The sequence below is a fragment of the Bubalus bubalis genome, chromosome 11 (genome assembly GCF_019923935.1).
Source record: "Bubalus bubalis isolate 160015118507 breed Murrah chromosome 11, NDDB_SH_1, whole genome shotgun sequence".
In the NCBI taxonomy this organism is placed as follows: Eukaryota; Metazoa; Chordata; class Mammalia; order Artiodactyla; family Bovidae; genus Bubalus; species Bubalus bubalis.
In genome coordinates, this window is record NC_059167.1 from 90908752 (window position 1) to 90934867 (window position 26116).

The 26116-nt window shown below is 39.7% G+C and overlaps 1 protein-coding gene and 1 non-coding gene across 5 annotated transcripts; both read left to right on the top strand.

Moving 5' to 3' along the window:
• On the top strand, window positions 1–24900 carry SPG21 (SPG21 abhydrolase domain containing, maspardin). Of its 4 annotated transcripts, none has more exons than XM_006050173.4 (9): window positions 201–339; window positions 4155–4241; window positions 6922–7083; window positions 16819–16899; window positions 17796–17941; window positions 19832–19940; window positions 20626–20733; window positions 22776–22916; window positions 24221–24900. In XM_006050173.4, exons 2-9 carry the CDS (start codon window positions 4179–4181, stop codon window positions 24335–24337), a joined length of 927 nt encoding a protein of 308 aa, XP_006050235.1. In that variant the 5' UTR covers window positions 201–339; window positions 4155–4178; the 3' UTR covers window positions 24338–24900. The 4 variants fall into 4 exon arrangements, with proteins under 4 accessions (XP_025152120.3, XP_025152121.3, XP_006050235.1 ...); XM_044925431.2 differs by lacking the exon at window positions 201–339 and adding an exon at window positions 2023–2060; XM_025296335.3 differs by lacking the exon at window positions 4155–4241 and having other exon boundaries at window positions 1–339.
• On the top strand, window positions 23746–23817 carry TRNAC-GCA. The gene has a single exon. It is a non-coding gene; the product is annotated as a tRNA-Cys (tRNA).
• Window positions 24901–26116: the final 1216 nt, after the last annotated feature.

The window sequence follows — 26116 nt, forward strand, 5'->3', positions numbered from 1 at the left end:
ACCCGCCCCGTCGCCATGGTGACCGCCGGAGTCACGCAGCTCCACCCCTTCCTCGCGACGTGGCCCCACCCCTCCGAACCCGGAAGCTCGCGGCTTGCGCCCGCTGCGCGAACAATTCCGGAGGAGGGAGGGCGGCGGTCCGGTCTCGCTCGGCCGCGCGCCCCGCCCCTCGGAGGCCGGCCCTCCAGCGCGCCCCCACGGCTAGCAGCGCTTACGGATACTGAGCGCTCAGGCCTCCAGCCCCTACCCGGGCCCCAGCAGCCTCCGAGGCCGGCCCCCTTTCTGGAGGGAAGAGCCGCCTTGGGAGGAGGGACAGGGACCTGGGGGCGGCCACGGCAGGTGAGGGGTGGGAGGGGTCCTGGGAAGCCTGGGATGTGGGTGTATGATGTGTTTGTGGCCGCAGGTGAGAGTGGTTTGTAGTGATCACGGCTGCCTCTGTCGGTGTGACTTTGTGAGTGTGGCCCCGAGTGGGTCGGCTCATGTGACCATGCACGTGATTGCACGTCCCTGTGTGTGTGTCTAAGGTCGTGTCTGAGTTCATGGGGGTGATCGGTGTGCCTGTGACCCTGCCTTTGTGTGGCTGTCACCAGTGGGACTGGAAGAAGGTGGAGATCTGTGTGTGGTTCGCCTGGGGTGGGGGGTCGGGTACTTGACCTGGACATACTCCTGTAATCCCATATTGGGGCTACACTGCTGCAGCCCAGGAACGCATTTTTTCTGTAAACTTTGAAGAACTCTGAGTAGACTAGTTATTTTGGAGATTGCACCTCAGCCTGAAAGTGATAAATGCCTTTGTCATTGCTGAGCACGGGCCAGGTGTGAGGAAAGTGGCAGGGCTAAGCCGTCTCACTTTCCTCTTCTCCTTGTCCTCGGGAGTCCTAAATTCTGCATTTATGCTGCTGCTTTGTCTTCACCTACAATGTTCCAGCTCCTCTTGGCACAGAGCTTCAGGAGACTGAGGGGTAATTGAATAGCTGTGTGCAAATTTCCAAAAGCTTTAATACTAAGACAGGGTACAAGATGAGATGTGACCGTCAAAATGTCAAGTAGTCAGCTTTTCCTCCCATGAGGTTTAGAAGATAATAGAGAAAGTTTCTGAAGATAAGGATAAATCTTCCCCCCAGGAAACCTAAAAAAAGAATAGCTCTGTACTGGTGTGGTGAGGTATGGAGACTTGCATCAAAAAGCCAATGGCATCATCCAGAGACCCTTAAGTTCTAATATTTTGCTATTGCTTGTGTCAGTAAGAATCATAGATTGTCCGTATGTAGAGCATATGATTGAGGAAAAGGATCAGAAAATCTCTTGACTAGTTGAACTGGTTAGATGACTTAAACATTTGTAAAGGCATTTTCATTGGCTGTGAATTGGCAGGGTCTGTTGAAATCCTGAGGGATAAGTGGACTGTAAAGTGGCTGGTTCTGGTGAAACCTTGATGGAGAAGTGCATGTAATTCTTGCACACTCAAAACTGGCAGTTTTATCCTGGAGCAGCACAAGGGCCAGAGAGGACTGGGTGTCTAGAGCACTCTCTGAGAAGGGGGTTTCCCTAAGCAAGACGAAGGGAAAATTCCTGCCACCCATTTCCCAGCAGCATGAACAGGTGCTTTTGTTTTTGTGAAGAATTGTGAGAGATCAAATCAGCGTTGAGCTCCTGGTCCACATTCTTTCTTATTTAATACCGATCAGTTGGATCACAGTCTCAGTGAACCTTTTTTTTTTTTTTTTTTTTTTTGCCATATGCAGAATGTTCGCCTTGTGACTTGGAAAAGTATTCCCTTGTAGTGGATGAAAGAGAGCTAGGAGAACAAAATTCCTTTTCATACCACTCACAGCCGCTTTCCCTTTGCAGCAGTTTTTTTCCCTCTTAAATGTCAGTTGGTCATATGCAACATTTGGTATCTGTCTTACGTTTCATGTACTGCCAAACGAGCACAAGTGTTCACATCACTTGCTTCTATAAAAATGTAGTCACCGTTCAGTGGAATCTCCAACCAGTGAGATTAGTTATAAAATAAATGTTATAATATTGAGTGGTTGTGGATAATACTGAAGACTGTGGTAAGGAACCTCGTTCTACTTACTCCTGAGGGAAGAAGTGAATGACAGTGAGTGTGTGTGCCTGTGTACAATGTGTGTGTGTATATTTGTATGATAGTTTGGTTTGAATGTTGCAGCTGATTCCAAACTATGAATCATTTATTTTATCCCAAGTTTGGTGAATCTAGAAGCAAAATTTCTGACTTTAGTCAGCCAAAGTGTTTTGAGTAGGTGTTTTGTTCTGATCTGTTGAGTAGGGATTTTTTTCTAAACATGTTTTTGATATTTCCTCCTGGGGAATAGTGATTGTTTATAGTAATGGTATACTAGAAAATGTCTTGATTAGGCAATAGTTAGATGACATAGGAATAGTTCAAGTCTATCCAGGTAGAAAATTTTCCAGAATTAACTATACTTGCCGGTTGCTTTCAGTTAAAAGCAGTGACCAGCTTAGAGAAAGGCTATAGTTCAAATGGATTCAGTTTCTTAACATGTTAATATTTGTTAAGAGAAAATGGATATGCAAAGAATTATTTTCTTTATTTCAGTATGAATAAGAACTACTCCATGCACGTTGATTGTCTGTATAATACTGGCTGATGATTTTCTTTGTATTTTAGAACCACTGAAGATTTCAATAAACTTTTCTAAGAACCATCCCAGCCTTGAAAGAAAAGGCCAGTTATTACAGTGTTAAGGTTGTAAACCTAGTTTAATATTGGATGTCTACATTTACCATCTCCTTGGGGTTCAGTTTAGTAGCCCCCAAGGCTAGAGGTAACAGTTGAGATTGCTGAGTGCCCTTTTTTTTTGAGGGAGCAGACGTGGAGGGCCAAAGAGGAAGATTCATTGGCTTAAGAATCCCTGCACCTGACCAGCCCAGAAAAGCCCCTCTAAGTTTCTCAGTTCACAGTCAAGCCCAAGACTTAAGTCCTAGGGTCTCAGTAGGGAAATCCAGGCTTGTGCTGCAGTAGAGGACATGATGCAAAGGAGCATTTGAGTCCTTCCAAACCAATGGGTAGAATTTCGTCATTTGGCAATAAGAATCTGCAACAAGGAACTATAATTTTCAAGTTCCTGTTACGACACAACATAGATTTTTAAGCAAACAGGGGCAGCTTTAAGTTGAGGATGCCTGGCCAATGTAACACTAATAGGTACCCAGGTTAAAAGGGATTCTAGGATTGACTAGTTCGGCCTGCTTAGGATGCAGTCATTTCATTTAGTTGACGGATAATGCCTGCTGTGTACGAAGCACTATTCTGCACTTTAGGGAGAGAGTAGTGAAACAATCCTAGATGAGAAAACAAGTCCCCAAAGGGTCAGTGACTTTTCCCAGGTCATAGAACTATAAAAGCTGGAAATCATTAATCTCACAATAGAAGACCACCTGTTTTTTAAAGGCACATGTTTTATTTTTTTTTTTTTGCTAGTTATTGTGCCTTCAGGAATGTTCTGGTACTTTATCATGGATCTTCAGCGTGCATTTTATCACTTTTACCACATCCATATGAACAGCAAGTTTTTCCTGTATTTTGCATTAAAATCTATGTGTGTTTCTGAAGCTGTCTTCTCCTAGAGTTAGATTTATGGCATTTTATGAATTTATGAGGAAGCAGACTTAGCAGCAGCAGCAGGCTTACATGAACTCCTTTTTCTAGTGTGGACTGTTCCCTAGAATTCTGTCAGACAGGAACATTTTTATTAACATAGATTCTTAAGGTTTTGTTGAAAGACAGGCTATTCTACTGCGTTTGGAGTCATGTAACTAGGACAGGCAGTCAGGGGTCAGAAAAGACTGTCCTGTGTCTGGTCCTGGTTTTGCAATAGCCATGGGATCTTGGGTAAGTCATTAACATTTTCTAGACCAGATTCCTGTTTTGGAGGAAATAAGGGGGTTGGAATAATTCTCTCAGGGTACTTCTTGCTTGCTCCATGATTATAGGATTTCACCAATTGTTTTCTGTAGTTTTAGTATATGTCGACAAGGTAAAACAGCCCATTTCCTCGGTTTTACCTTTGGAAGTATTGTTGGTAGAACCAGACCAGATTCTACCTTTAGTTCTGATGTAAACATGAATTCTTGACGTGAAACATCACATGCTTTTATTTCAGGGTTAACCTCCATTTCAGCTAACCATGGGAGAGATTAAAGTCTCTCCTGATTATAACTGGTTTAGAAGTACAGTCCCCCTTAAAAAGGTATGTATGGTTTTACTACACCTCTTATTTGCAAAATCTTGTATTGTTTTTCATGTGTGATTTAGACATTATGTCTTAGTAGTGTTTGAGAGTAAAGGTTATTGCCAAATATCACGACTGGATTGCAGAACGTAATGTTCAACCCCTTCCCTGTCAAGTATAATCAACTTTTGAGACTCATTCAAGAGTAAAAGCCAGAATAACTGTACTCATTATTTTACAGTTGTTTTTACATATTCAAGCAAGCAGGAATATGTGTACTCCTCTGTATAGTTTGGTGAAAAGTGTAAGCAACAGCACCTGTACAGTAAGTGCAGTTAGATTCTATTAGAAACCATTTTCCTGTTCTTCAAGATTGAAGATTTACATTATAGATCCTCTCTTTGCCATAATCTGTACTCATTCTGTCGTAGTCATCTTTTAGAAACTTTATTTGCCTGGGTTGTCCAAAAACCCTAAACACTTACGTTGTAGTCTGTTGACTGTGAGTCTCAAATTAATCCCAAATGCTTGGGGATCACACTGACAAAAGTTGTGTCAGAATAAAATCTTTGCTGATCCCCTTGCAGAAGTATTAGAGTACTATGATCTGAAGATCATCTATGTTTCTGTTAAAATTATTTTGTCAAGGTAGATAGCTGTGGAAGTAGCATGCAAGTTTGAATTAATAACAGAGTTACTCTTCCTGTAGCAATTTGAGGTACAGTTTCCATATATAGACAGAATACCTTCCACTGTTGTAGGAAGTCCCCAAATATCTTAATTATTTCAACAGTTTAACAAAGCGGGTAGTGGTGTGCCCATTTTACAGATGAGAAAACCAAGGTTCATGGAGGTTAACATGTTAAAGTCCCATAGTCTAGTAGAGTTTGGGTTAAAATCAAATTATCTGGCTTCAAAGCCAGAGCTACTTGGCAGCTCAGCAAAGGGAACCTGCCTTTCTTCTTGCTACCCCAGGAACTACTGTCTGTGCTAGAAGAATTGCCACTGGAGTCCCTCTGCCTTGTCCCATCCCCTCAAGTAATTCACATGGGCTCCTCTTGATGAACTCACTTAGCAGCTGATCACTAGACCCAAAGCAACACAAACTTACTGAAATATACTTGGAAGTAGCTGTAGGAAGTAGTTTCACTGATGTAGTGTTCTCCTTTGGTCAGTTTGGTCCACAAGTGATGAAGAATTTGCTTGAAATTTCATAGTGCTAGATTTAAATTTCAGAAATCTGAATATCATATCTCATGTTTTATTACTAGAAGGTTGGAATTTACCGGATGCACTATCAATGGTCACTAAGATTTGTCCCTACAATCACAGCAAAAAGGAACATGAAAAGCAAAAATGTGAGTGGCAGAATCCAAAGGGTAGAAACACAATCCTGAGATATACTGTCACTTGTGGAAGTCCGGAAGGGATTGGATAGGGCCCTCTGGACTTTGCCCTGCCCTGTTCGTCTGCTAAGTGACTCCGGTTAGCATGCTGCCACGCACATTGACACATAGGCCCCACAGCACTGCCAACTTGGGGCTCTCAGAAGATGGAACCTTGGGACTTCCCTGGGGGTCCAGTGGTTAAGACTCCATGCTTCTAATGCAGGGAGGCATGGATTTGATCCCTGGTCGGGAAAATAAGATCTAGCATGCCACATGGCATGGCCAAAGAAGAAAAAAAAATAGAACCTTGAACTTTTTAATGTAAAAGTAGGATAAGTACTGATTTGCATTGGCATAAGTTCAAGCAGTTAATGTACTTTTCCAAATAGCACCAAAAAGTCAGCCAAAGAGAACGAAAATTACCTATCATGCAGTGCATACTGTAGCGAACACTTTTGACAGTATTGACACTCAGTATCTGCCAGACTCTGTGCTGAACACCTGATTTGTCTCAGCTCATGTAATGCTCATCTTTTTCCCTTACTGGGTCAAAAGCCACTAAATGAGGAAGGTTTCTGATGACCTTCCTCCTTCTCATCCCCTTTTCCCCCAAAATCCAGTTTCTCCCTGAGCCCATTCCCCACACCTGTCTCAATGGTTTGAAATAGTCTCTGGGGACAGTGACAGCTATACCTGCCTCATCCCTCCTCTCTAGCAGAGGTCTCTGTCTCAGAGGCTTGGGCTAGATCAGGCTCCAGAAGCATCTCACTCATGGTCCCATCTCTACCCAGCTTCTCCCCAGAGCCCGGAGTCTTGTCTTTGTCTCGTCTCCCCTTTCACACGCTAACCCTGCTGATCCCAGCCAGCTCTCTGGGCCAGCACTGGAGAATGACTCTGCAAATTGTCCTCCTCCTACATGCGCGCATGCACACACAGCCAGAAATATGGGGAAGAGTTAAGATGCCATGTGCAGAGTTTACTGTTTAATGGTAAACAAAATAAACTGCAAATAATCATGACTGGAAAGGAAAATTCCAAGCTGAGAAAAAAAGGAGCTCTCGGGAAAAGGATAAAGCAGTTCCTTGGACTGTGTCAGTTCTGAAGAAGGAAAAGGAGACAAAGCTGTTTATTATATGTACTGGTCTGGTGTGATCCCCACGTTAGTGTGTAAACCAGCAAGACAGTGGTATTAAAATTGTCAACGAAATTATGGTGTCGAAATAGCTATTTTTTTTTTTCCGAAATAACTATTAACATGTAAAATCAAATCCATGAGATTTTTCATTTTCTTCTTATAACTTTCCCTCCAGATTATTGTGGATGATGATGATAGTAAGATCTGGTCGCTCTATGATGCAGGCCCCAGAAATATCAGGTGTCCTCTCATATTTCTCCCTCCTGTCAGCGGAACTGCGGATGTATTTTTCCGGCAGATTTTGGCTTTGACTGGATGGGGTTACCGGGTTATAGCTGTAAGTATTGTTGATTTAGGATAACAATGCAGGTCCACATTTTCTGATTTTGTGTGTGTGTGTGTTTCTGTTTCTGAGTAAAGTAATAGGCATGTTTCTTATTGTAAAATACTGTTTTTCATTTCTAAAATGTGAAAGGGAGTTTTTTGATGAAGGTGATATGGTTTGAAAACAAATGGAGGCACAGAGGAGACAAACCTTTATCAAAGCTTTCTCTACCCTCAGCTTGAACATGCATTTCCTGAATAAGTCTGACCGGTAGGAAGCATTGTCGTTGTTTATAGATGAGGAGGCTGAGGTCTGGACATTTTAGAGATGGCTGAGGGTCACACAGCCAGTAAGCAGCAGAGGGAGAACCCAGCTCAATCTTCTGACCCCATTTCCTCCCCGCTTTTATTCCATCACTGCTTGTGAGCAGCAAAGGGGACCGAAAGCTTGCTTTACTGTGAGTCTTTGACAGGTGAGGTGAGGTTCATTAATTAGCTCATATCCGTCACATTTGGTTAAAAAGTTTGTTGTTTCTAATTGTTACCACTGCTGCTGCTGCTGCTGCTGCTGCTAAGTCGCTTCAGTCGTGTCTGACTCTCTGTGACCCCAGAGACGGCAGCCCAACAGGCTCCCCAGTCCCTGGGATTCTCCAGGCAAGAACGCTGGAGTGGGTTGCCATTTCCTTCTCCAGTGCATGAAAGTGAGAAGTGAAAGTGAAGTTGCTCAGTCATGTCCAACTCTTCGCGACCCCATGGACTACAGCCTACCAGGCTCCTCTGTCCATGGGATTTTCCAGGCAAGAGTACTGGAGTGGGGTGCCATTGCCTTCTCCGTGTTATCACTGAGTTTGGTCTAAACCTAGTTTTGCACTGGTCATTCTTTAATCTCCCTCTCTGGGAGGAGGGCGTAGGCGGGAAGGCGCCGTTGCTCACCATAGAGTGTTGGGCACGCCTTGACTAGGTCAGGATGGTGGACTTCGGTTTCCTAACTTCCCCAAAGCAGAGACCCTGGCTTTGGAGCTGGCGGTTGTTTTCTGGAACCTAGAATGTTAACATGTAAATGGTACTCCTCATGGGAGTACTGCTATTAGTATACATTTTATTTACTGCCTAGAGGAGAGAAAACGTGGGCCAGGGCTCTTCTCTTAGAAGGAAACTGAAAATTCCACTGGGGCTACCACCAACTGGGGTCACACAAGACAAATGCAGCTCCTCGTCCTCCTGACAGCCCTGCTCTTTTTTGAAAAAACTCGTTACTTTCGGCCGCCTACTGACTTTCCCCCCAGGTCTTGTCTTCTCCAGGTAAATCTCTCCAGATTCTTTAACCATTCCTCATATGGTGTGTTGAGAGCCCTGCCACGTAATCCTCCCTTGTTCTGGGTTTTCAGTAAGCCCTCTCTGCAAGCATTCCAGGAGAGGAGGCTGGTAGCCGCCCTCATCCTAGTCCTTTGCAGCTGAAGTGGTGACACTTTCTGTCTAGGTGGTCGCTGTTGGTCAGCCAGGGAGGGGAAACTGAGCAGCCCCCAGCTGTCTGTCTCACTTTTGAGCGTTCTTCAAAGCAGACAGCATGTTTTTGGTTCTAAACTGACAGGGCACACAGCCTTGCCTTTTGCCTGTATAGTTCTTCTTGCCCTCAAGGTTCCTGATGTGGGCATTCCCTATTTCTTAGCTAGATAAAGAATCAAGGGAAAAGATAGCAGTGTCTTCAAAGTCACTTCGTCCTTAAGATTTGATCAAAGTGCCAGGAGATTTCTGAAATTTTACTAGACATCTGTTAGTATCTGCTGCTAAGTCTCTTCAGTCGTGTCCGACTCTGTGCGACCCCAGAGACGGCAGCCCACCAGGCTCCCACGTCCCTGGGATTCTCCAGGCAAGAGTACTGGAGTGGGGTGCCGTTGCCTTCTCCGCTGTTAGTATCTAGCAGTTAAAAATGCATGGATCCTTTTTTCATTTACATTTTTATTGAAATAATTATAGATTCACATGCAGTTGTAAGAAATAATAGAGAGATACCCCTTATATACTTTGCCCAGTTTCTCCCAATAGTAACATTTTATAAAACTGTAGTAGAATATCACAGCCAATTATTGATGTTAATATAATCCACCAACCTTGTTCACATTTCCAGTTTTACACATTCTCAATTGTTTATGTGTATACTAAGTTGTATACAATTTTATCACCTGTCTAGGACACAAATTTTTTTAATTTAAAATTTTTATTTTAGATTAGAGTATAGTTGCTTTACAATGTTGTGTTAGTTTCAGGTGTACAGCAAAGCGATTCAGTTATACATATACATATATCCATTCTTTTCCAGAATCTTTTCCCATATAGGTTATTACAGAATATTGAGTAGAGCTTCCTGTGCTGTAATACATCTATTTTATATGTAGTAACACTACTATATATGTATATATGTTAATCCCAAACTTCTAATTTGTCCTTCCCCCAGCCTTTCCCCTTGGGTAATGATGTTTGTTTTCGAAGTCTGTGAGTCTGCTTCTGTTTTGTAAATAAGTTCATTTATATCATTTTAAAAAATTCCACATATAAGTACTGTCATATGATATTTATCTTTCTCTTCCTGACTTACTTCACTTACTATGATCATCTCTAGGTCCATGATGCTGCAGATGGCATTATTTCATTCTTTTTTATGGCTAAGTAATATTTTATTGTGTATATGTACCGCATCTTCTTTATCCATTCCTCTGTTAATGGATATTTAGGTTGCTTCCATGTCTTGGCTATTGTAAATAGTGCTGCATTGAACACTGGGGTGCGTGTATCTTTTTGAATTATGATTTTCTCCAGATATATGCCTAGGAGTGAGATTGCTGATTCAAATAGTAGTTCTATTTTTAGTTTTTTAAGGAACCTCCATACCATTCTCCATAATGATTGTACCGATTTACATTCCCATCAACAGTGTAGGAGGGTTCCCTTCTCTCCACACCCTCTCCAGCATTTATTGTTTGTAGACATATTGATTATTGCCATTCTGACTGATATGAGGTTATACCTCATGGTAGTTTTGATTTGCATTTCCCTAATAATTAGCAGTGTTGAGCATCTTTTCATGTGCTTTTGGGCCATCTGTATGTCTTCTTTGGAGAGCTGTCTATTTAGATCTTCTGTCCATTTTTTAATTTTTGTTTTTTGCTGTTGAGCTGCATGAGCTGTTTTGTATATTTTGGAGATTAATCCCTTGTCAGTTGTTTCGTTTGCAAATATTTTCTCCCATTCTGTGGGTTGTCTTTCATTTTGTTTATTATTCCTTTCCTATGCAAAAGCTTTTAAGGTCCCATTGGTTTATTTTTGTTTTCACTACTGTAGGTGCTGGATCCAAAATGATATTGCTGTAATTTATATCAAAGAGTGTTCTGCCTATGTTTTCCTTGAAGAGTTTTATGCTATCCAGTCTTCATTTAGGTCTTTAATCTATTTTGAGTTTATTTTTGTGTATGGTTAGAGGATATTCTGATTTCATTAGAACATTCTAATGAATGTTCTAATTTCATTCTTTCACAGGTAGCTGTCCGATTTTCTCAGCAGCATTTCCATTGTATTCTTGCCTCCTTTGTCATAGATTATTTGACCATAGGCATGTGGGTTTATTTCTGGGCTTCCTGTCCTGTTCCACTAATCTATATTTCTGAATTTGTGCCAGTGCCATACTGTTTTGATTACTGTAGCTTTGTAGTATAGTCTGAAGCCAGGGAGCCTGATTCCTCCAGTTCCATTTTTCTTTCTCAGAATTATGTTGGCTATTTGGGGTCTTTTGTGTTTCCATACACATTTTAAAATTCTGTTCCAGTTCTATGAAATACACCATTGGTAATTTAATAGGATTTCATTGAATCTGTAGATTGCCTTGGATAGTATAGTCATTTTGACAATATTGATTCTTCCAATCCAAGAACATAGTCTGTCTTTTCATTTGTTTGTGTCATCTTCAGCTTCTTTCAGCAGTATCTTATACTTTTCAGAGTACAGGTCTTTTGCCTGCTTCAGTTCAGTTCAGTTCAGTCGCTCAGTCATGTCTGACTCTTTGCGACCCCATGAATTGCAGCATGCCAGGCCTCCCTGTCCATCACCAACTCCTGGAGTTCACTCAAACTCATGTCCATCGAGTCGGTGATACCATCCAGCCATCTCATCCTCTGTCGTCCCCTTTTCCTCCTGCCCCCAATCCCTCCCAGCATCAGTCTTTTCCAATGAGTCAACTCTTCGCATGAGGTGGCCAAAGTACTGGAGTTTCAGCTTTAGCATCATTCCTTCCAAAGAAATCCCAGGACCAATCTCCTTTAGAATGGACTGGTTGGATCTCCTTGCAGTCCAAGGGACTCTCAAGAGTCTTCTCCAACACCACAGTTCAAAAGCATCAATTCTTCGGTGCTCAGCTTTCTTCACAGTCCAACTCTCACATCCATACATGACTACTGGAAAAACCATAGCCTTGACTAGACGGACCTCTGTTGGCAAAGTAATGTCTCTGCTTTTGAATATGCTATCTAGGTTGGTCATAATTTTCCTTCCAAGGAGTAAGTGTCTTTTAATTTCATGGCTGCAGTCACCATCTGCAGTGATTTTGGAGCCCCCAAAAATAAAGTCTGACTTAGGTAGGTTTATTCCTAGATATTTTATTCTTTTTGATGTGATGGTAAGTGAGGTTATTTCCTTTTTCATTGTTAATGTATAGAAATGCAGCATATTTCTGTATCTGCAGAAATAAAAATTTTACAGATTTTCGTATCCTGCAGCTTTACCAAATTTGTTGATGAGCTCTAGTAGTTTTATGGTAGCATCTTTAGAATTGTCTATGTATAATATGTCATCTATAAACAGTGACAGTTTACTTCTTGTTTTCCAGTTTGGATTCCTTTTATTTCTTTTTCTTTTCTAATTGCTGTGTCTAGGACTTCCAAAACTATATTAAATAAAAGTAGTGAGAGTGGACATCCTTGTCTTGTTCCTGATCCTAGAGGAAATGCCTTTAGCTTTTCACCATTGAATATGATGTTAGCTGTGGGTTTGTCATATATGGCCTTTATTATGTTGAGGTAATTTCCCTCTATGCCAACTTTCTGAAGAGTTTTTATCATAAATGGGTATTGAGTTTTGTAAAGAGATTTTTCTGCATCTGTTGAGAAGATCATGCGGTTTTTCTTCAATTTGTTAATATGATGTATCACACTGATTGATTTGTGAATATAGAAAAATCCTTGAACCCCTGAGATAAATCCCACTTGATCATGGTATATGATCTTTTACTATATTGTTGGATTCAGTAGTATTTTGAGGATTTTTGTATCTATGTTTATCCATGATATTGGCCTGTAATTTTCTTATTTTGTGAAATCTTTGTCTGGTTTTGGTATCAGGGTGATGGGGGCCTCATAGAATGAGTTTGAGAGTGTTCCTTCCTCTGCAGTTTTTTGGAATAGTTTTAAAAGGATAGGTGTTAACTCTTCTCTAAATGCTTGATAGAATCACCTGTGAAGCCATCTGATCCTGGACTATTGTTTGTTAGAAGTTTCTAAATCATAGTTTCAATCTCTTGCAATAGGTCTATTCATGTTTTCTATTTCTTCGTGGTGCAGTCTTGGAAGATTGTACCTTTCTAAGAATTTGTCCACTTCTACATTGTTCATCTTATTGACATATAGTTGCTTGTAATAGTTTACTTACCCTTAGTATTTCTGTTGTGTCCATTTAATTCTCCTTTTTCATTTCTAATTTTATTGATTTGAGCCCTCTGTTTTTTCTTGAGTCTGGCAAGCTGCTGCTGCTGCTGCTAAGTCGCTTCAGTCATGTCTGACTCTCTGCAACCCCATAGATGGCAGCCCACCAGGCTCCCCCGTCCCTGGGATTCTCTAGGCAAGACACTGGAGTGGGTTGCCATTTCCTTCTCCAATGCGTGAAAGTGAAGTGAAAAGTGAAAGTGAAGTCACTCAGTCCCGTCGGACTCTTCGAGACCCCATGGACTGTAGCCTACAGGGCTCCTCCATCCATGGGATTTTCCAGGCACAAGTACTGGAGTGGGTTGCCATTTCCTTCTCCAAGTCTGGCTAGAGGTTTATCAATTTTGTTTATCTTTTGAAAGAAACAGCTCTTACTTTCATTGACCTTTTCTATTGTTTTCTTTGTCTCTATTTCATTTATTTCTGCTCTGATCTGTATGACTTCCTTCTTTCTACTTACTTTAGATTTTGTTTTTCATTTTCTAGTTGCTTTGGATGTAAGGTTAGGCTGTTCTTGTTTCCTGAGGTAAGATTGTATTGCCATGAACTTCCGTCTTAGAACTGCTTTTGCTGTGTCCCATCAGTTTTGGGTTACTGTGTTTTTATTTTCATTTGTCTCTAGGTATTTTTTGTTTCCTCTTTGATTTCTTCAGTGATCCATTGGTTGTTTAGTAACATACTGTTTAGCTTCCACTTGTTTGTTTTTGTTTTGTTTTACAGTTTTTTTCCTTGTAGTTGACTTCTAATCTCATAGCATTGTGATCAGAGAAGATGCTTGATACGATTTCAATTTTCTTAAATTTACCAAAGCTCACTTTGTGGCCCAGCATGTAATCTGTCCTGGAGGATGTTCCATGTGCACTTGAGAAGAATGTATATTTTGCTTTAGGATGGAATGTTTTATAAATATCAATTAAGTTCATTTGGTCTAATGTGTCATTTAAGGTTTGTGTTTCCTTATTGATTTTCTGCCTGGATGTTTTGTCCATTGATCTAAGTGGGGTGTTCAAGTCCCCCACTGTTATTGTGTTCCTATTGATTTTTTCCTTTAAGCAATTGCCTATATATTGAGGTGCTCCTACGTTGGGTGCATATTTATTTACAATTGTTATATCTTCTTCTTGGATTAACCCCTTGATCATTATGTAGTGTCCTTCTTTGTCTCTTGTAACAGTCTTTATTTTCAAGTCTATTTTGTCTGATAAGAGGATCGCTTCTCCAGATTTCTTTGATTTCCATTTGCTTGGAATACCTTTTTCCATCCTTTTAGTTGCAGTCTGTATGTATCCCTAGATGTGGGTGTATCTCTTATAGACAGCATTCAGTTCAGTTCAGTTCAGTCGCTCAGTCGTGTCCAACTCTTTGCGACCCCATGAATCACAGCACGCCAGGCCTCCCTGTCCATCACCAATTCCTGGAGTTCACTCAGACTCACGTCCATCGAGTCAGTGATACCATCCAGCCATCTCATCCTCTGTCGTCCCCTTCTCCTCCTGCCCCCAATCCGTCCCCGACTCAGAGTCTTTTCCAATGAGTCAACTCTTCGCATGAGGTGGCCAAAGTACTGGAGTTTCAGCTTCAGCATCATTCCCTCCAAAGAAATCCCAGGGCTCTTCTCCTTCAGAATGGACTGGTTGGATCTCCTTGCAGTCCAAGGGACTCTCAAATATATGGGTATTTATTAACTTGTTTATTTTGGGCTGTGCTGGGTCTTCATTGCTGCATGGGTTTTTCTCTAGTTGCAGCAAGCAGGAGCTACTCTCTAGTTGTGGTTCATGGGCTTCTGATTGTGGTAGTTCTTCTTGTGGATTCTTTACCACTGAGCCACCAGGGAAGCCCTAGATCTTGTTTTTTGATCCATTCAGCTAGTCTGTGTCTTTTGGGTGGAGCATTTAATCCATTTACATTTAAGGTAATTATCAGTATGCATGTTCTTAATTGCTGTTTTGTTAATTGTTTTGGATTTGGTTTTATAGGTCATTTTTTTCTCTTCCTCTTTTTTTCTCTTCTAACCACTCCAGTATTCTTGCCTGGAGAATTCCATAGACAGATGTCTGGGGCTACAGTCACAAAGAGTTGGACATGACCAAGTGGCTAACATACTTTCACTTGCAATTTGATGACTATCTTTAGTGTTTTTGTTTGGATCAATTTTTCTTTTCTATGTGTATCTATTGCAGATTTTTGGTTTGCAGTTACCATGAGGTTTTGATATAGCGTGCTCTCTCTCTCTGTCTCTTTCTTTCTATACACATACACACACACACACACACACACACACACGATTGTTCTAAGTGCTGGTCTCTTAATTTCAAATGCATTTCTAATGTCTTGCATTCGTACTCTCCTCTTCTCATGATTGCTGGGTTTGATATCATATTTGTGTGTGGATGATTTCCTACTTTTTACTGTATGTTTGCCTTTACTAGTGAGCTTTCTCATTTGTAATTTTCTTGTTTCTAGCCGTGGCCTTTCTTTTTCGTCTAGAGAAATTCTTTTAGCATTCATTGTAAAGCTGGTTTGGTGGTGCTCAATTCTCTTAGCTTTTGCTTGTCCATAAAGCTTTTGATTTTGTCATTGAATCTGAACAAGAACCTTGCTGAGTAGAGTATTCTTGGTCATAGGTTTTTGCCTTTCATCACTTTAAATATATTGTGCCCACTCCCTTTGGGCCTGGAGTAGCATCATTACTCCGAATTCTTTTTCAGGTAGAGTGCCTGTCTCCACTTCATTTGTTCTTCTCGGGTTTTATCTTGGAACATATTTTTTTGCATATCATTTTGTCTAATTTTCTGTGTTTGTGGCCTCTGTTCCTCAGGTGTCTCATTATGGTTTCTTCTTTGGGTATAGGCTTTTTTTTTGGTAGGCTTAAGCCTTTTTTGTTATGGTCGTTCAGCAGTTAGTTGTGATTTTGGTGTTTTCATGAGAGGAGGGTAAGCTCAAGTCCTTCTACTCCACCATCTTGTCTCCAGCTTTTTTTTTTTCCCCCTTTGCTTATAGTCTCTCTTGCTCAGAGTGTCAGATGCAGAGGCTTTCCACCTGGCACTTTAGGCCAGACACCTCAGCTCTGGGACACTCCTTAGGGCACAGACATTTTTAAATTAAAGGATTAATAAAAATGTCATCTCCTTTCTTTTAGGCTATCATCTGACTCAAACTCAAATTTTTGCTAGGAAGAGTCTGTTCTCCATCCTGCCTCAGAAAAGTAGAATCATATCCACGAATGGAATTTTAATAGTAAAACTAACATATTACATCATATCTGAAATTATCCCATAATTTACATGGTGGTATCTATCCCAATGATTTGTCATTAGCCAAATAAATCTAAGTGCTTAAAACAGCAAGCCTTTAAGATGAATCTTAAGTGTATTAAAGGGCAGTCTTAGGTGACAAACCTGAGTCCCCTAGAAAGGAATTAGTGATTTGTGTTTCTTTTTCTTCATTATTGTCAACATTAAGGGGTTACCTAGGGTCAAGCACCTGAAATGTTTGATCACAAACAAAAATACTACAAGAAGTCAGATAGAATGACTAAGCCAATAAAAGAGGAACAATTTTATTGAATACTCCCTTAAAGAAATGCTACCAAAAAGAGAGGAAACTCTCCTTAGAAGGATTTCTAGTTCTGAGCCATAATTCAGAATGAAATTGGTTTAAGGGGAAAACAAAATTTTCTTACTTGAATAGGTTCTGCTCTGTTCACCCTTGAACCTCAGAGTTTCTAAACTATTTGGAAAGGACATTGATGTGAATTGAAATTGTTGTATACGTAGTACCACTAGAGTGTGATTTTTATTTTTTTAATTGTTCTGTTAGATAAAATTGGAATTTTGAAGTCTAGGATAAGATGAGAGCTTATTTTCCCATGTTTTGAAAAAGGAGCAGAGATTGAGCAAATGAGAAACACTGTTGTGAGAGCCCTAAATTTTTCAGATACATATGAGTTGTATTTTACTTTTACAATTTTTAAAATAAATTTAAAACTTGTTATATTTTAGTTGCAGTATCCAGTTTATTGGGACCACCTTGAATTCTGTGATGGATTCAGAAAACTTTTAGACCATTTACAATTGGATAAAGTGAGTACCTTGAAACTAGTTACTCACATGTGATTTTAATGCAACATTTACATCATTGTCTGGTGTTGTCTTTTTTTTTTTTAATAACAGCTCTTTAGAGCTAGAATTCACATACCATACAGTTTACCCTTTTAAAGTGTATAATTCACTGTTTTTTAATATATTCAGAGATATGTGCAACCATCACAACGGTCAATTTTCGAACATTTTTTCCACCCCAAAAAGAAACCCCATACTTAGCAGTCACCACCCTTCTTCCTCCCTGGAGCCCTGTCTGTGGATTTGCCTGTTATGGATATTTTATATAAATATAAAAATGTAATTTGTGGTCTTTTGTGACTGGCTTTTTTCACTTCGCATGAGATTTTCAAGGTTCATCGATGTTGCAAATTCTATCAATAATTCATTCCTTTTAATTGTTAAATAAAATCCCATTGTATGGATAAAACACATTTTATTTACCCATTCATCATTTGATTTGTTTCCACTGGTTAGTTATTATGAGTGATGTTGCTATGAACATTCTTACACAAATTTCTGTGTAGACAAATGTTTTCAGTTCTCTTGAGTACATGTCTAGGAGTGGAAATACTGAATTACTGAATTAAAATTTCTGTTTTCTTAAACAGAAACTGTAAAGTAGTTTCATTTTCTAATATAATCTGTGAATAATATTTTTTTAACTAATATAACATATACACCATTGTATTTTTTCTTGACAGGGTATAGACATTGCATTTAAATACAGTATTTCCTAAACTTCTAACTGCTGTAAATATTTCAGTCTAATGACTGGTGATAACATTATATTCTGTGGTTGGTGATAATTAAAACAGTTTTTTGATACTTCAAGATCAGTCATTGTTTTTAGGATCCTTGTGTTTGTTTCCAACTAGGTTCATCTCTTTGGGGCTTCTTTGGGAGGCTTTTTGGCCCAAAAGTTTGCTGAATACACTCACAAATCTCCCCGAGTCCATTCCCTCATCCTTTGCAATTCCTTCAGTGACACCTCTATCTTTAACCAAACATGGACTGCAAGCAGGTAAGAATGTAAACATTTGACCAACAGTTTTGTTATTTTCAGTGGAATTGAAAATGTTGATGTTTGGTTTTTTTGAAGCATTAGGGAGGGAGAGGCCATATATACTTTTGTCTTCTGAAACCATCCTGGCTTTTAGCATTAGAAACAGTCATCCTTGCAAAGGAAAAGAATTGAAAGAATTTTAACTTCAGTGGTTCCCATTACTTTAAATCATCGTCTGGCTTTATTATAGTTCACATGCCTTTACAGTTTCTCTTCAGTGCATATCTCACTGATACTGTATTCTGCTTGCTCCACTTAGTATTTTGTGTACAGAGTTCTGTGTAATGACTGTTAGAGTTTTTTTAAGGCCTTCGGCTTCTCTCAATTTTTTATCAGGTTCTACTGTAAATCTTTGTGTGTAAATTACTTTTGTTCCTCTCTTTCTGGGTTATTTCCCTGAGATAGGTTCCCCGAAATGGAGAGACTGTTTAGTTCACTGGTGCTTTTACAACATTAGTCTGCTTTTTAGAAAGATGGAGAGGGCAGAATGCTTTGCAAGGCAACCAGTGGGGTACCTGCTTTCTTGGAGCCATCCCTTCGTTGATTTTATCCTTTGAATTAGTTTTATAGATGTCTAATGGTACCTTAAAACTGACTTCACTATATTTCTTTCATTGCTAGCAAGGCTAGGCTCTACCCCCCAAAAGTAGCCTATTGACTTAACTTACCTGAGTGATCAGATTGGTTTTCACAAAATGTTCTAGGTAAACATTGTTTTCATGGTTTTCACAACTATTTACTATTGCATTCTGATTTTTAAAAAAATGATTCCTGATGTTTTCTCACTTATTTACTCAGCATTTGTGCAGCAATTTCTTGTATGCATTAGACAGATACTTCATGTCCAGATGATGCACCAAAAGTCATTCTTTTTGATGATTTTTTCATGTTGTTTTGATTGTCAGAAGCCAAGACTTCCCCCACTTGGTGCTCTTGCATATCAGTAATTTTTTATCAAATGTCTGAATACTTACTATGTGTCACACAGAGGCTACAGGGGTGAACAGAGCCAAGAGGATGACCCCCCGCCCCTCACTCACACACAGAAAGCACCCAAGCAGCATCCCCTTTAGAAGTTAAGAAGCTGTTGGGATGGGTTGGAGTAGAGAACTTAGATCATTGAAGGTGACTGAAAGATGGCTAACTGGTCCTTATAAGGGATGTTTACTGAGAATGTATATCAGAAGGTGGTCTGTACCTTTTATAAGTCATTTTCAGCATAGGTTTAAAAAAATCCATGTTTACCCTATATAAGGGCTCCCAATGTTATTAATGGAGTAAACCCTAACTAAAGATATACATATATATATGTATATATATATACATATACATGTATAGAAATACATGAAGATTAAATTGCCTTGAATTAGCCCAAGAATCCCCTAGTAGCAATAGTAGGTATAATAACTCTGTGATTTTACTATTTTGAAATCTATCCTTTAATGTTAATCAAAAGGTGATATAAACCTTAAGATTGATATGGTAAGTGTTCAGTTTTCCACAAGTAGCTTAAGCCATTGAAAATAAGGCCAACTAGAAAATAAAATCTTGGAATTATCAGAATGTTTATTTCAATAAAGGCATTTTGAAATATTGCTTATAATTATTCCCAATCCTCAAAGGTTTGATCATATGAAACCATAACTCTTTGGGAACTTGAGAAAGCATTTATAAAAACTGGATGCTTCAAAACTAGCTCTTTGAAGGAAGAGACTAGGTTTTTTAAATCTCTAAATCCCAAATGCCTAGCTAATACAGAGCTTCAATATGGAATGAATACTTGCCACTCATGTATTGTCTTGTAAGTTTAAATGTCAGTTTTTTTGTTTGTTTGTTTGTTTTTTACAGCTTTTGGCTGATGCCATCATTTATGCTTAAAAAAATAGTTCTTGGGAACTTTTCCTCTGGCCCCGTGGACCCTATGATGGCTGATGCCATTGATTTCATGGTAGACAGGGTAAGGATCATGACCTTGGGGAGGGGACACCTTGACCTGGGAATTTTCATGTCTCCTTGGTTCCTGAGAAATACCTGTCTTGCTCAGTGTGTATTAGAGGTGTTTGTTAAGCATTTTTCCATATTAACTTTAATACATCTAGATGGATATTATGGCTGGTGAATAATTTATCAGAATCACTTGGGGAAATTTAAAAAACACAGACTCTAAGGCCTCACACTAGGCCTTGAACCGGAATCCCTGGCCGAGGGCTCTGGGAATCTGTTTTCACCTCACTCCTCCACTTCTGCCTCCCCGGGTCAGTGTGATGGAGCAGGTTTCTAGATGTGCAGGTAGGAACTACTGGATAGATGATTTTTTCTGAGGCCTCTTCCAGCTCTAAGATCACTGAAATGTTTCTCTATCTTCATTAAGCTTCTGGAATGGGCTTGCCGCCCACAGGCACCTGGTTGAAGAGGCAGCTCAGGTTGAGGGTTGTGGAAGGCCAGGTGCCCAGAACAGAAAAGTATCACCACTTCCAGGGCCCAGTTATGGTCTCAAATACATTGTGTCTCCTCAGTGGTTAACTTACTGGCCCCACCACACAGTATAACGCCACCTTTATAAATAGGCTATTATCTGTGGCTCTAATGTAAATGTGAAAAAAATTTTTTTGAAAAATCTTTACCTGTGTTTTTTCCTGCAGCTGGAAAGTTTGGGTCAGAGTGAACTGGCTTCAAGACTTACCCTGAATTGTCAAAATTCTTATGTGGAACCTCATAAAATTCGGGATATCCCTGTAACCATTATGGATGTAAGTTTTCTTTAAGTAAAACAGATGCTTTACCTTTTTTATATGTATATGTCAAGATCCACCTTACAAATCATTTTACGATTTTTCAGTGTTGCTTCAAACACTGCATTGAATTTGCTTTTACCACCTGCCCCCCACACAGCTTTCTCAATTTCAAAAAAAATTTTTATTGCTTATCCTGTATTTTTCCTGGAAGGAATAACACCATTGAAATAAAAATAAATTTAAACAAACATGGTAGTCCTTACCCATTTTGGTTTGCTTTGCTGTTCTTTTTAAGCTGTTACAAATCTGGGCAGCAAAACGAAGGTGCCAGAATTCCATAAAGTCCAGTTAACACAAAAGCTTGCTTCTTACATGTTTTTTTAATTATAGTAAAATACACATAACAAAATTCACATAACAAAATTTAAACTACTTCTAAGTGTTCAGTTCAGTACCATTAAGTATATTTATAGTGTGGTCCAACTGCCACTGTTAGCCATCTCCAGAACTTTCCATCATCCCAAACTGAAACTCTGTACCCATTAAACAATAACTCTTCCTTCACCGTTCCCCCTAGAGACCCTAGTAACCTTTGTCCTGCTTTTTGTCTCTATGAATTTACCTGTTCTAGGTACCTCATGTAAGTGGAATCATATAAATATCCTTATGTATCTGGCTTGTTTCACTTAGCATATTTCTAAGCTTTATCCATGTTAAAGCATATGTTAAAAATATCCAGTTATCCTCCAATTAAAAATAAATTTAAAATTTTAAGAATCATTCCCTTTTACGGTTGGATAATATTGCGTTGTATGTATATACCGCAGTTTGTTTATCCTTTCGTCTGTGGATAGACATTTGAGTTGTTTCCACCTTTTGGCTATTGTGAATAACACTGCTGTAAATGTTGGTGTGCAAATACACATTCAAGGTTCTATTTTCAATTCTTTTGGGTGGTGCATACCTAGAAATGGAATTGCTGAATCATTTGATAATTCTGTTTAACTCCTAGAGAGACTGCCTTACCGTCTTCCACAGGGGCCATACCATTTTACATTCCCATTAGCAGTGCATAAAGTCTCCAATTTCTCCATATCGTTGCCAATATCCTTGTTATTTTTTTTATTTTTTTTTAATAGTGGCCACCCTAATGGATGTGAAGTGGTATCTCACTGTGGCTTTGACTTTTTATTTTAATCATATAACTGTTCTGTCTCACAATAGATTTATTCCTAAATGCAAGTAATATGGTATTCAAATTAAAAACTGATTTTTATCAGGAGATTATTATGAACATGTACAATAACTTACCATTTTCTATTATAATTACTACATTCCAACATTACATGACACAGAGTAAGCTTGTCAATACTTTCAAAGAAATATATGGTCCTCACAGTGCATTTGCTCTGCCAGCACTTTCAAAGTTATGTTCACCACTTAAGCACGTGGTCACTTAAAATGTCTAGAAGTTTTAGCAAGGTGGAGACGCACCTATCTTTATTTTCATGAGGTTTTTTTTTTGTTTTTTTATATTATTTGAATAATTTTTGCATGAGTTTGAACATAAATTTGTGTGAGTATTATGATTCTTGAGTCATATATTGCAAACTTCCAACAGTGGCTCCCCCAGGAAAGGGCCTGGACTTTTTATCTAATATTCTTAATTTTTTAGATAATTATTTTCACGGAGCATATCATACATATAACTGTTTTTAAATTAATACTAAGTTCTTTTGGGGTTTCATGATCTTTTTGAAATTGGTGTTTTCAGTGATTGTTTGTTATTAGTGTTCTGTTAATTTAATTAACTATCTTTGAGGACAAATGAAATTCATGGTAGAATTTTTTTCCCCTAAACAATGCAAAAGACATTTGGCAGTAAAATCTGTGTATTTTACTTTGGAGTTAGAGTCACTAGGGATGAGCAGAAGGTGGTGGCCCAGGCTTCAGAAAGGTTCAACGATGTCTCCTGTAAGGAGTGCTTGGGGGGACACTTTGCTTAATGTGAAAAGAACACATTGAAATAACAGTTTTGTCCTCATATTCTTCTAAAGGTGTTTGACCAGAGTGCACTTTCAACTGAAGCTAAAGAAGAAATGTACAAACTGTATCCTAATGCCCGGAGGGCTCACCTTAAAACAGGAGGCAATTTCCCATACCTGTGCAGAAGTGCAGAGGTGAATCTCTATGTACAGGTAGGCCCTGGGATGGAACCCAGAGCACTTTGAACCCAGAGTCTATGGTTTGAAACATAAAGCTTTTTGGTGGTGGTGGAGAGACAGAACTATAGAATTCTCTGTAGGAATGAAGCACTTACTTGATAAAGCTGGTCTCCATGAGTAATTTATAGAATTCAAGCATAGTAGAGACCCTGGGTGCCTGTCTGCCCACTCTCCCTTTTCTATGACCCACAGGCCTGAACTCACACATCGAAGGAACCATTTGGTACCATGGAACCTTGGCTCCCAGATTCAAGGAGTTCAGTCAGGACACCAGACTTAAATGGAGTCAGTCTGAGTCCCATGAAGTGACTTCTTGGTCTAATTTTAATGCATTAAAACGTACGCATGGTCTAACACACACCACCTTTTCAAATACCTGCCTAAACTGATATTAGAATAGTGGTGAGAAATGGCTGCTTTGCAATTTGGCAAACAGTATCAAGAGCCTTAAAAACCAGTCATATTCTTTGATCCTGTCATCCACATGTGGCTACAGATCCTAAGGAGAGGCTTGTAAATACAAAACAACCTGATTCCCAGAGACACTCATTATGATATTAGAACAGCAGAGGATGGGAAGGACCTGATTCATAGCAGCAGAGGAGAAGGGTAAACACCTGCTTGAGAAGCAGCATGCCGCAATGTAAAATGTTAGTAAGAAAATGTAGTTGCCCAGAAAGACTGGCTACATAATGATTTTTGACTTTTTGTTTTCTAATTTTCCTCTAGTTAGTACGTATTACTCTAGTTTTTTAGTGTTTGTATGTTTATTTTTATTGAGGTATAATTGGTTTTTTGGGCTTCCCTGGTGGCTCAGATGGTAAAGCATCTGCCTGCAATGCAGGAGACCCAGGTTCAATCCCTGGGTAGGGACGATTCCCTGGAAAAGGGAATAGCAACCCACTCCAGTATTATTCCCTGGAGAAGTACATGGACAGAAGAGCCTGGCAGGCTGTCATCCACAGAGTCACAGAGTCAGACACAACTGAGTGACTAACACATACATAGTTGGTTTATAATGTTAGTTTCATGTGTTCTATGTAGTGATTCAACATTTTTAGATTACAGATTATATTCCATTTAAAGTTATTGTAAGATATTGGCTATATACCCTGTGATGTGCAGTATCTCCTTTGGCTTGTTTTATTCGTGGTAGTTTTTGCCTTTTAACCCCGTACCCCAATCTTGCCCCTTCCCTGGGTACTCTGTAATTTTAGAAGTAGAAATTATTAATATACGACAGTGATGTTTAAAATAATCATTCTGCATTTCTGCAGATACATTTGCTTCAATTCCATGGAACCAAATACGCAGCTATTGACCCGTCGATGGTCAGTGCCGAGGAACTCGAGGTGCAGAAGGGCAGCCTTGGCATCAGTCAGGAGGAGCAGTAGCTGTTAGTGACGAATGGTCCAGCGTGTTTGTACAATCAGTGACGTCAGTGCCCGCCAGTCGGCCTCTCCTCGGTTGGTCAGGTTCACCGGTTATCACTGTGTTTGGAACTAGGACTGATGGTCATCTTCGTGACAGGCGGCAGCTCTTCTAAGCCCGTGTAACTATTTCCTCTTCTGTTTTTTTAGCTTTTGAACTTAAGTACTTTTGGAGACTCCCATTTTAAGAACTGTGAAAATTTTGCTACCGAAAGTATTTACCCACTGTGTTCTTAATTATTAATTTCTTAGTTTGGGGGTTTTGTAGATTTTTTTCCTTTTCTTTCTGTCTTCCTTTCTTCCTGTTATTTGCTGTAAATGCTGCATAGCCACGTTATGTATCAGCACATTTGTTTTTTTTATGCTCTCTTGGTTATAACAGTTATTAGAGTGCCAAGGCCGTCACCCACTGTTTGCTCTCCTGCAAATCAACTACTTCTAATTTCCATTTAAGCCAGTTGTTTTTAATTTTGGCTGTTGTCTTTCTACCCACTACAGTCTTTGGAATAAAAATTCAATTTCAATGAGTTGAATTTTATGATTTTTTTGGCTTTTATGATTATCGCAGCTGCCAAATGGGCTGCCTACACATAGGACTCTGAGAAGCAGACCGTGGTGTTTGCCAAACCTGTGTGACTTTTGGTAAGTGACTTAATCTCTCTAAAGCACACTTTGCTCATTGTTAGATTACAAAAACAGTCATTTACTGAGCGGCTGCTCTGGCAAGGTACTTTTCATACCTGCTTTTCAACACCTCAGTGGAAAAATTTAAACACACATAGAGAAAATAGTATAATGAACTAAATCCCCATCAGCTTCAAAAATTATCACCTCATTGATGGTGTTGCATCATCTCTTACTCCACCCTCACTTTTTCTACACATACTCGTATCACTGGGTTATTTTAAGGCAATTTCTGATATCTTATTTCATCTGTAAATATTTTTCTGTGTACCTCCAAGAGATAATGCCATTATCACACTTTAAAAAATTCAGCAATAATTCTTTCATACTAATATCCAGTCAGTGTTCCTATTTGTGATTCTCTCATAAATTATCTTTTTACAGTTGACGTGTTCTACTTAGCTTCCAAAGTTCACACTTTGGAAGGACCAGAACCGACCAAAAAGATCCTCCATGACAAAAGATATTAAGAAGAAATCACAACCAGATGGGTAGGAGGGGCACAGTTACAATATAGCCAAGTCCCATACCCCCAGGTTGGGGACCCACATACAGGAGAATTATAATTGCAGAGGTTCTCCCAAAGAGGGTTCCGAGCCCCAAGTCAGGCTCCCCAGCCCAAAGGTCCTGCACTGGCAAGATGAGCCCCCAGAGCATTTGGCTTTGAAAAGCAAGCAGGGCTTACTTTCAGGAGTCCCAGAGAGCTGGGGGAGGTAGACACTCCACTCTCAAAGGGTGCACACAAAACCTCACATGTTCTGGGTTTCAGGGCAGGAGCAGTAATTTGATAGGAGCCTGGGTCAGACCTACCTGCGTTTTAAAGTTTCCTGGAGAGTCAGGAGGCAACTGCAGCTCACGCTAAGGGTATAGACACTGCTGGCAGCCAGTCTTGGGAGCTCATTCTACCATGTGGACACTGGCGCTGGCAAGTGCCATCATGGAATCTTCCCTCTAGCCTGGCTCTGGCTCAACAGCCTGCATGGACCACTGCTGGGATGCCTCAGGCCAAGAGTTGAAAAATATACTAGAAGAAATCAACAGTAGAGTTAATGCTACAGA